Here is a 12,184-nt window from a genome sequence, read left to right as displayed (position 1 = left end):
AATTGGGTGAAGGGAAGTGGGGCAAATAGGCTTCCAGTTATGAAAGGAATAAGTCATGTGAATAAAAGACCCAGCATTAGGAGTATAGTCAATGACATTGTAATAGCCATGTAATGGGACAGATAGTACCTACACTTGTGGTGAAGAGAGCCTAATAAATAAACTTGTTGAAGTACTATCTTGTACACCTAAAACTAATGTAACACTGTATGTCAATTATACTCAAAAAAAGAAAGAAAACAATTTCATTTATAATAACCTCAAAAAAACCCCAAAATAATCAGGAATAAATTTAACAAAAGAAGTATAAAACTTATACTATGAAAACTATAAAACATTGTTGACAAAGGCTAAATAATTGGAAAGACATTCTATGTTCATACATTAGAAGACAAAACTATTAAGATGGCAATACTATCCAAATTGATCTAGGGATTCGAGGTATTACCTATCAGAATCCCAGTTGGTTCTTTGTAGAAACTGGCAAGCTAATTCTAAAATTCATATGAAATTTCAAGAACAAGAATAGCCAAAACGACCTTGGAAAAGAACAAAGCTAGAGGTCTCGTATTTTCTGATTTCAAAGCTACAAGACAGTTTTGTACTGGTGTAAGGATAGACAAAGATCAATGGAAAAGAATGAAAGTCCAAAAATAAATCCATATATCTATGGTCAATTGATCTTTGAGGGTTCTAAGACATTTTAATAGGAAAATAATCTTTTCAAAAAATGGTGTTGGGAAAACCGAAGAGCCACATGCAAAAACTGGAGTTAGATACCTACCTGTGTCACATACTATACAAAAATTAACACAAAACAGATTTTAAAAATCTAAATATAAGAACTAAAACTGGGTAGCCCAGGTGGCTCAGCGGTTTAGCGCCACCTTCAGCCCAGGGTGTGGTCCTGGAGACCTGGGATCGAGTTCCATGTGGGGCTCCCTGCATGGAGCCTGCTTCTCCCTCTGCCTGTGTCTCTGCCCCCCCCCCTCTCATAAATAAATAAATAAATAAATAAATAAATAAATAAATAAATATCTAAAAAAATGAACTAAAACTATAAAACTCATACAAAACATAGGAACAAATTCATGATCTTGGGTTAGGCGGTGATTTCTGCTATGACATCAAAAGCACAAGCAATACACTAACAACTAACAGCTGAGCTCCTGGATGGCTCAGTTGGTTAAACAACCAACTCATGGGTTTCAGCTAGGGCCATGATCTCAGGGTCATGAGATCGAGCCCCAGGTTGGGTTCCATGCTCAGTGGGGAGTCTGCTTAGGATTTTCCCCCTTGGCACCTCCTACTTCTCTCTCTCTCTCTCAAATAAATAAATAAATAAAATCTTCAAAAAGGAAATTAAGAAAACTCTATTTACAATAGCTTTAAAGAGAGTGAAATATTTAGTAATAAACTTAACCAAAGGAGATGAATGACTTATACCCGGAGAAACTATAAAACACCAATAAAAGAATATATGCAAAAAATGGAAAGACACCTCATGTTCATGGATTCAGAGAATTAATATTGGTAAAATGTCCATACAAACCAAAGCAAAATACAGATTTAATGCAATCCCTATCAAAATCCCAATGGCATTCTTTACAGAAAGAAAAAAAAATAATGAAATTCACAAAGAACTACAAAAAACCCCAAGTAGTCAAAAAATTTTGAGCAAGAACAAAGCTAGAGAAATCATACTTCCTTATTTCAAAATACATAACAAAGCCTCAGTAATCACACAGTATGGTACTTGTATGAAAACAGACACAAACGAAACAAAATAGAGCTCAGAAATTACAAGGATGCCAAGAATATACAATTGGGAAAGAGAGTTTCTTCCATAAATGGTGCTGGAAAAACTGGATGTCCACATGCAAAAGAATAAAATTGGACCCTACCTTACACTACTCACAAAAATTAACTTGAAATAGATTAAAGACTTAAATGTAAAACCCAAAATTGTAGAACTCCTAGAAGAAAATATAGGGAAAAGGCTTCTCTGGACACTGGCCTTGGCAATGACTTCTTGGATAAAGCACCAAAAGCAAAAATAGACAAGTGGGGTAACATCAAACTAAAAAGCTTTTTACAGAAAAAGAAAAAATCAGCAAAGTGAAAAATCAGCCATACTGAATGGAAAAAAAATATTTGCAAACCATATATCTAATAAAGGGTTAATATCCAAAATACATAAGGAACTCCTACCTCAACAGCAAAAAAACCCCAAATAACCCAATTAAGAAATGGGCAGGGGAACTGAAGAGACATTTCTCCCAAGGAGACATCTAAATGGCCACCAGATACATGAAAAGATGACCAACATCACTAATCATCAGGGAAATGCAAATTCAAACCATAATGAGATTATCACCTTGCAACAGTTAAGATTAATTTCATCAAAAACAAATAATAACAAATGTTGGCAAGAATGTAGAGAAAAGGTACCCTTGCATACTGTTAGTAGGAATGTACATTGGTGCCTTGCTATGGAAAACAGTATGAAGATTCCTCAAAAAATTAAAAATAGAACTACCATATGGTCCAACAATTCCACTTCTGGGGATACATCCAAAGGAATTGAAGTTAGGATCTTGAAGACCTATCTAAACTCACATGTTCACTACAGCATTATTCACAATAGCCAAGACAGGGAAGCAACCTAAATATCCATCAATAGATGAATGGATCAAGAAAATGTGGTATATACATACAATGGAATATTATACAGCCTTTATTGTTTTTTTTAAAGATTTTACTTATTTGTTCATGAAAGACACAGAGAGAGAGAGGCAGAAACACAGGCAGAGGGAGAAGCAGATTCCCTGCAAGGAGCCTGATGTGGCACTCGATCCCGATCATGCCCTGGGCCAAAGGCAGACGCTCAACCACTGAGCCACCCAGGTGTCCCTTATGCAGCCTTTAAAAAGAAAGAGATCCTGCCATTTATGACAACATGGATAAACCTGAAAGGAATTATGCTAGGTGAAATAAGTCAAACACAGAAGGACAAATACTTCATGATACCACTTATATGTTGAATCTAAAATAATCAAACTCATAGAAGCTAAGAGCAGAATGGTAGTTGCCAGGGGCTGAGGAGACAGAGACATAGGAAATCATTTTTAAAAAGCACAAGAGACAAAATAAAAAATTCATAAATTAAAAGTTCACCAAAATTAAAAATGTTTGTCCTTCAAGAGATCAATAAAAAATTAAAAGATTGCCTACAGAATAAGAAACATTTGTAAATGATGTATCTGATAAGTAACTTGAAACTAAATATAGAAATGACTCTCAATGAGCCAATAACAATAAGGCAAATAACCTCATTTAAAAATGGGCAAAGGGTGGGACACCTGGGTGGCTTAGCAGTTGAGCATCTGCCTTCAGCTCAAGGCATGATCCCGGAGTCCCGGGATGGAGTCCCACATCAGACTCCTGCATGGAGCCTGCCTCTCCCTCTGCCTATGTCTCTGCCTCTCACTCTGTGTCTCTCATGAATAAATAAATAAAATCCTAAAAAAAGAATAACAAGTCTTGGGGAAGATACGGAGAAAATGGAACCCTTATACACCGTTGGTAGGAATGTAAAATGGTACAGCTACTTTGGAAAATAGTCTGAAGTTCCTCCAATAGTTAAACATAGAGGTACCATATAATCCAGCATTCTCACCCATCTCATATATCTCAAGTATATACCCAAGAAGTATATACCCAATAGTTAAACATAGAGGTACCATATAATCCAGCATTCTCACCCATCTCATATATCTCAAGTATATACCCAAGAGGTACCATATAATCCAGCATTCTCACTCATCTCATATATCTCAAGTATATACCCAAAAAAATGAAAACATGTTCACACAAAACCTTGGACACAAATCTTTATAGAAGCATCATTCTTAACAGCCAAAAAGTGGAAATACCCCAAAAGTCCATCAACTAATGTATAAACAAAATGGAGCACATCTGTACTAAAAAATACTATTTGGCAATAAAAACAAATGAAGTACTGATAGGTGCTCTGTCATAGATGAACCTTAAAAACATTATGCTAAGTAAAAGAAGCCAGTCACAAAATAACATATTGTATGAGTTCATTTTCATGAATTTCCAGAATAAGTGAATCTACATAGATATAAAAAGATTAGTTTTTTAAAGATTTTATTTATTCAACCACTAAGCCACCCAGGAACCCCTAAAAATAGATTAGTATTTGCAGGATGGGGGTGGGGAATGGGAAAACAGGAGTGACAGCCAAGGGGTGTAGGGTTTCTTTTTGGGATAATAAAAAACAATATAAAATATATTATGATGATGTACATCTCTGTGAATACACTAAAAGCCACTGAACTGTATATTTTAAATGTGTGAATTGTACTGTATTTTAACTGTATCTTAATAAAGTTGTTTTAAAGACAAATTTTTAAAAAGCACCCATATCTTTTAAAGGTATATAATGAAGCATTTACAGCAAAATTGTATAACATTTGGTATTTGCTCCAAAATAATTGGGTGGGGTGAGAGGGTAAAACTGGGTGGGAGTAGAGACTGAGCTGGGTGATGGGTATGTGGGGGTTTATTGTACTATTCTCTCTACTTGTGTATGTTTGAAATTTACACCATAAAAAAAAGTTTTATAATAAAAAAAGTAACAAAGACCTAACTCTATGGTAAGGAATTCCAAAATCTATGATAAGGTAAGCCAGTATCTAGAAGATGAGAACCCAGATGGGTAAACCTAATTCTCAAAGTCCCTCTTGGCTTTTGCCAATTTGCCAATCCAGAGTAATCATCTGCAAAACTGAGCTGCACTTCCTTCAACTGGGTAAAGCAACTGAAGCAAAAGCACCGGGTTTGCCAAAAGTGTGAATTCTTATAAACCATCCCCTACTTTACACTAGAAAACCTGTGGGCAAGAAAACACTGGATGGGAAAAACAAGAAGCAATAAAAATGGCTACCTAAAGAGAAGAGAAAAAGGAGGACGAGAGGAGGATGGAAGCAAGATTTCAATAGTTTAAAATTCAGAATATGGTCAACCTGTTACATTTTCTATGAAAGAAATTAAATTATAAAAAGCAACCTCTACAACATGAAAAGAAACTAAAACTGGGACGCCTGGGTGGCTCAGCAGTTGAGCATCTGCCTTTGGCTCGGAGTGTGATCTGGAGGTCCCGAGATCGAGTCCCACACTGGGCTTCCTGCATGGAGCCTGCTTCTCCCTCTGCCTATGTCTCTGCCTCTCTCTCTGTGTGTCTTTCGTGAATAAATAAAATCTTAAAAAAAAGAAACTGAAACAAACATACCTAAAATATAGTACCAAAAATATAGTACATGCACTGTACAATTTTAGTAGGGTTTAGTCCAGAGAGAAAAAGGACTAAAATTATTTCAAGTTTCATCCAGTCTCATTATTCACAGTAATATAAATACTATTGATTTGAAACAAGTTTTTATATATTATATAAATCAGACAAGTTACTATGGAAGTGAGAAAAAAGAAGAATATCAGAAAATCACTAAACTATACAGCTCTGAAATCCTTCTATGGACTTAAAAATGTAATTTTTACTGAAATGCTAAAATCAATCAATATATGTTTTTGAAGGCCTACGTAATACCTTTTTCACCATCTGGTCCCTGACTGCATTTCAAGACCTCATTTTCTATCATGCTACAGACTAGCCCAGTGGTTCTCAACCCTTATTGTATATCAAAATTGTATTTAAAAAGGAGATCCTGGATATCACTCTAGAATTATTAAATCAGAATCTCAAGGTGGGAGCAATCAAGGATGTATACTTTGGAAAAGCATCCTGGGTACTTCTCCTCAGTTAGGGTGGAATCCTTACTCAAGCCCTACAATTCTACTTCAGGTCCTCAAACATGACAAGTTCTAAATAGGGGCCAGCAAAACATAGCCCATGGCTCACACTCAACCCAATACCTGTTTCTGTAAATAAACTTTCATTAGAACACAACTCTGTCCATTTGTTTACCACTGTCTATGGCTACTTTCATGCTACACCGGCAAGGTTGAATAGTCTTAACACGGACAACATGGCCTACAAAGCCTAAATCATAGTCTAGTCCTCTAACAGAAAAATAATACTGTCCCCTGCTCTATCTTTGCATTTGTCTTCAAATATTGCTCCTGTCTTGGCAAGATCATGCTCATCATTCAAAACTCTGATTAGCATCACTTCTATAATGCCTGAATCAGGTTAGCACCCTCATACATTTTTTCATCATCCTCTGTACCTTCCCTGTATTACTCATCATTCTTTTTTTTAAGATTTTATTTATTTATTCATGAGAGACACACACACACAGAGAGAGAGGGGCAGAGACACAGGCAGAGGGAGAAGCAGGCTCCATGCAGGGAGCCTGACGTGGGACTCGATCCCAGGTCTCCAGGATCACTCCCTGGGCTGCAGGCAGCTCTAAACCACTGTGCCACCAGGGCTGCCCTCATCATTCTTTATTCTATTTAATGACTTCCACCTCAACTAGACTGTAAGCTCTATGAAGATAACACCTAGATGTGTCTTGTTCACCACAGTGCCTGGTTCATTGCGTGCACATATTAAGCAATTATTCAATGAATATCTCCCTATTCTGTACATTTCTTTTTCATTTTGTTAGATGCCTCAATGTTCCCATCTGTTGAGGGAATTCTGAATCTAGATTCTATCAGTGTATTTGTAATTCCATCATGTTCCATCATCCACATGTTTGATATGCACACCATTTGAATTCCTCAAGTCACTGATAAAGGAATGAAGTAACAAAGATCTAACACTGTGATAAGGAATGAAATGACAAGGCTGAAGACCACACTCCCTCCCTTCCAGCATATTGATATCCATTAAAGCAGCAGTCTTTGGTGAAGATTCCAATTCTAAATATAATATTATCTATCCTAGGGATCCCTGGGTGGCGCAGTGGTTTGGCGCTTGCCTTTGGCCCAGGGCGCGATCCTGGAGACCCGGGATCGAATCCCACATCAGGCTCCCGGTGCATGGAGCCTGCTTCTCCCTCTGCCTGTGTCTCTGCCTCTCTCTCTCTCTCTCTCTGTGACTATCATAAATAAATTAAAAAATTAAAAAAAAAAAGTTAAAAAAAAAAATTATCTATCCTACAGTCTTCCATCTTGTCTAAGAAGGATTTTATGAGAGCTTCTACTTCTCCACAGCCTTTCTTATCTGGTACCATTTCTACCCAAGCAGAATTGAATTATGACTCCATCTTTCTCACAACTGTACCTTTTCTTATTTCACCTCACTGTATTGTATTAACATTTACAAGTCTGTACCCGCCACAAGCCCAAGCTCTTGGGAGGATAGAAGCTTAAATTAACTGAACCCCCAAAACCTAGCACAATGCTCAAAATCTAGCTGACACTTAAAAAGGAATGACTGAACACATGTCTTACAATTCAGACACACTAAATTTATGGCATTTCCCATTACTGCCATTACAGCATTCCTATATAAAATCTAGAAATCTTTTAAATGTCCTTACCCGTAGCAGAAAGGAAACAGCATAACTCAATAGAGCAGGGTGATGAACTAAATTTAAACTGTTTTTATACTCTGCTACTCCAGTTTTTTCTAACACATCAGGGTCAATATAAAATCCTTTCTGGAAAGGTTTGGATGTCCACAGGCAACCAACCATGGCTGTCAAATAATGATTAAATTCTTGATAGGTCTTGCTGCTGAAATTGAACTCTGATTTTGTCTATTGAAAAAGAAAAAAAACATTATAATCTATTCTCCCTTTCTTTCTTATTCCCAATAGATCATATATATCCAAACTCAATTTTTAAATTTTTTTATTGGAGTTCAATTTGTCAACATATAGCATATCAACCAGTGCTCATCCTGTCAAGTGCCCCCCTCAGTGCCCGTCACCCAGTCACCCCACCCACCTCCCTTTCCACTATCCCTTGTTTGTTTCCCAGAGTTAGGAATCTCTCATGTTTTGTCACCCTCACTGATTTTCACTCATTTTCTCTCCTTTCCCCTTTATTCCCTTTCACTATTTTTTATATTCCCCAAATGAATGAGACCATATAATGCCAAACTCAATTTTTAAACAATGGTGATTTAACACAGAACTTTATCATCCATACCTTTTGTACCAACTCATTTTTCTTGGCAGCTGTCAAATTTTTACGATATCTAAAAGAAAGAACAACGAAATTTTGAACATTAAATGCTTTTGAAATGTAAACATAAACAAAAGTGTACATTTTAAATGTAATTATATGCAGATGTGCACATACACAAATACCCAGCTGTCTAGTTAAGGCTTTTATGTGCTACATTCTTCTCAAAGAATAAAAATTAATAGAGGTTCAAATAGAGTTACACATTTAAGATATGCACGTGACTGTATGTAAATTATGCCTGAATAAAAAAGGAAAAACAATGAGGGAAGTGCTTTTGATGTTTCATTATAAAAAAGTAATAGAGGGGATCCCTGGGTGGCTCAGCAGTTTGGTGCCTGCCTTTGGCCCAGGGCGTGATCCTGGAGTCCAGGGATTGAGTCCCACGTCAGGCTCCCTGCACGGAGCCTGCTTCTCCCGCTGCCTGTATCTCTGCCTCTCTCTCCCTCTCTCTGTGTATCTCATGAATAAATAAATAAAATCTTTAAAAAAAAGTAATAGAGGCTCAAGAACAGAAACTGATGGGGTGCCTGGGTATCTAAATCAATTAAGCAACTGACTTCAGCTCAGGTCATGATCTCCGGGTACTGGGATCGAGCCCCACATAGAGCTCCCCACTCAAGGGGGAGTCTGCTTGTCCCTCTCCCTCTATCCTTCCTCCTCCCCTTGCTCGTGCTCTTTTTCTCTCTCAAATAAATAAATAAAACTTAAAAAAAAGAGCAGTCACTGATTTAAAACATATTTTCTTAATGCAGAAAAAAGTACAGTAGAAAGGATAAAAGAGAAACTTATAAATTTTTTTTCTTGCCTAGGAAATATTTAATTAGTTTACAAACATTCTAACCTTGACATAATCCTACAAATTATGCCAAAAGGGTTTACAACTCTTGGGGACTACAAAGGGTAATTTCAGCCTATAAGTGAAAGAACTAGAGAAGATCAGAAATAGTACTTACAGTTTCATATAACTGGCAATAGTTCCTCCAAACTCCCAGAAAATGTTCTTTTTATCAGAGAAGCTAAGTAGACCTAAACTAGTTATCAGCCAATGACTAATTTTTCTTTAAGACATAGCAATGAGAATGAACGATGCTGAGTGCACCAGTACCATTGCACAAAAGATTCTTTTTTTTAAAGATTTTATTTATTTATTCAGAGAGACACACAGAGAGAGGCAGAGACATAGGAAGAGGGAGGAGAAGCAAGCTCCATGTAGAGAGCCTGATGCGGGACTCGATCCTGGGACTCCGGGATCACGCCCTGAGCCAAAGGCAGACACTCAACCGCTGGGCCACCCAGGCATCCTGCACAAAAGGTTCTCTCTTTTTTTTGTATTTTTTATTAGTCTGTTTTGCCAACATATAGTTTAGCAGTCAGTGCTCATCCCGTCAAGTGCCCCCATCAGTGCCCGTCACCCAGACACCCCATCCCCCCGCCCACCTCCCTTTCTACTACCCCTTGTGGTTTTGATTTGTATTTCCCTGATGGCAAGTGATGTGGAGCATTTTTTCATGTGCTTGTTGGCTATGAATATTTAATTTTTAAAAATTTTGAGTATAGCTGACATACAATGTGACATTAGTTTCAACTATGCAACACAATGATTTGACAAGGCTATACATTATGCTATGCTCACCACAGTAGCTATCATCTGTCACCACACAAAGCTATTATATCACTGACTATATTCCCTATGCTGTGCCCTTTATTCCCATTAACTATGAATTTTTTCTTATTTTTAATAGATATATTCTTTTCTTTTTTAAAGATTTTATTTATTTATTTGAGACAGAGAGAGAATGAGCAGGGAAGGGGTCGAGGCAGGGGAGAAGTAAACATCCTGCTGAGCAGGAAGCCTGGTGTGGGGCTCAATCCCAGGACTCTGGGATCATGACCTCAGCAGAAGGCAGATGCTTAACTGACTGATCCACCCAGACACCCCAACGATAAATTTTCTTAAATCCATATCCCCTACAGTGACATCTCAAAAACACAGTTAAAATAGTCCCATATTGGAAGGTCATTACCAAAAGAAAGACACATTCCCTATTTCCATAGGTTCTGGCAGAAAATGGAAATAGTTTTATTGTATTTAATATTTTATTACATTATATACAGTGTTTATTTTAGTGTATCTGTAAGTTGTTTATTATACAGTTGAAAAAGAAGTATGATATGTTAATTTATAAGACAGTAGAAATGCTTTGTACCTGTGCATGATATAACATAGCTGGTTCAGGATACTGGAATCTAGGCTGAGGAGAGCAGGATAGAAGATCCCCGGAGGAAATAATACCACCAATGGAAGGTTATAATTTATATATATGTCACACACCTTTCAGGAAGAATGATAACATCAGTATATAGATTATCCCCCAGAACCCCTCAACCAAGTTCACCCAAAGAATTATCAATAGAGAATAAGCAATAATAGAACCTAAGATTTGGACCTGCCTGATTCATAAATAGGTAGCCACAGCCTGCTTAAAAATGTACCTCTCTAATCATCAAACTTGCCATAGAGGATTATTTCTACAAGGTCACTACTAAAATATTCCATTTTTTTTTCTGGGACGAGATCTTCAAGTTGGGAAAAAAGGGGAAGGGAGCACTTCTACCTTAAGTCCTATTAATACTGATTTACCATATTAGCTGTCAACCTGCAAAACAAAAAAGCATGCTTCTATGTAATTAAATAACAGAAAGACAATTAGTGCAGGGAGGAAGCCAGGAAAACTGAGATTAGTGGGAGCTTCAGGATAATACTTCTGTTCACATCAAATACTATAAAACAATCGAAGACGAGAATTACAGGTACTATGAGAAATAAGGCAGTTAAAAGGTAAAAGTTGAGAGCTGAAGAAACAACAGCATATTTTTGGGTTTTTCCAGGGGTTTGGGATGTACAATGAATGAGCAAAAAGTGATAGTGATGCTAGAGACAGACTTCTCTCTAGGGTCAGCATTCTTCAGGGGAATGTTTTTATTAAAGCAGTACCTGAACTCTTTACAAAAAAGCATTTTGTTTCTCCACTTTATGAAAATCAGTTATTCAGGTGAGAATATCATCATTAACTTCACAATAAGTAGCTTATTTTAACTATGCTAATAAGGTCAAAACCCAACTAACAGTTGTACATAAAATTTAAATAATAGAGCAGTAACGCAGAGCAGTAAAGCAACAAAAATCTAAATAGGAAAAACAGGATATGTACTACCTACCTTCTCATAGAAATCCAAAATAAAGTGCAGCAAGAAAGTACTGTTGCTTTCCAAGCGCATTGCAGTAGTGGACAGCCACCCGACATAGTGAATCAGTTCAGACACAGAATTCATGGATCCACCTAAAGTTGTCTCTCTGCAATAAGAAACCATGACATTCAGATCCACATTTGCAAAAGTTGTCACAATTTCCAAGCTAAAGGTAAATATTACATGGCAAAAAGTTAAGGATTTCAGAAAACAATCAGTGCTCCAAAGTATAATTGACATTTTTTAAACCACAGTAATTAGCCATAAAACTATACAGCCCTCCAGGGAATCATTAACATCAACTCACAGAACATCCTCAGCAACCACTCTACTAAATAAATACCAGAGAAATAAAGGATTAAGCTCCAGACAGACTAGATAATATTACCAATGTCCAGGAATCACAGCATTTAGCAAATTAGTTTCTAAGTATACAAATCAAGACCCAGTTTTACCTGAATTCCAGAGCTAAAATTCTATTTAAAATATTTTCACTTTAACTGGAACTCATTTCAATCCTAAAACTCAATTACTCTAATTTTGGGGATCTTTCTATCTTCCACTAAAAACCACACTGTGTATATTTTATATTCTTCCCAAATCAATGAACTGTGTCTCTTTAAATCACACACGGGTATAATTGGTTCAATTCATCCACCTACTCAACCCTGTTCTTCAAACCACTGTTGAGTGGATTAGGAAAAGACCTAGAAATGTGATTTCATAGCTTTACTCTCTGATCTAGGTA

At 36.8% G+C, this 12,184-nt stretch overlaps 1 protein-coding gene across 3 annotated transcripts in view; it reads right to left on the bottom strand.

Annotated features, from left to right (window-relative positions):
• Positions 1-12,184, bottom strand: part of CENPI (centromere protein I) — a 76,854-nt gene that overhangs the window by 14,426 nt on the left and 50,244 nt on the right. For all 3 annotated transcript variants that reach the window (XM_072743434.1, XM_026006588.2, XM_072743433.1), the window contains exons 16-19: positions 11,407-11,542; positions 10,395-10,519; positions 8,149-8,197; positions 7,536-7,754 (exon numbers count right to left, since the gene is read on the bottom strand). In XM_072743434.1, the coding sequence (XP_072599535.1) occupies positions 7,536-7,754; positions 8,149-8,197; positions 10,395-10,519; positions 11,407-11,542 (529 nt within the window). The remainder of the gene's footprint in view (positions 1-7,535; positions 7,755-8,148; positions 8,198-10,394; positions 10,520-11,406; positions 11,543-12,184) is intronic.

Source organism: Vulpes vulpes, chromosome X (assembly GCF_048418805.1).
Source record: "Vulpes vulpes isolate BD-2025 chromosome X, VulVul3, whole genome shotgun sequence".
Taxonomy (NCBI): domain Eukaryota; kingdom Metazoa; phylum Chordata; class Mammalia; order Carnivora; family Canidae; genus Vulpes; species Vulpes vulpes.
Note: the sequence above shows the minus strand (reverse complement) of the source record. Positions and strands in the feature narration are given on the sequence as shown.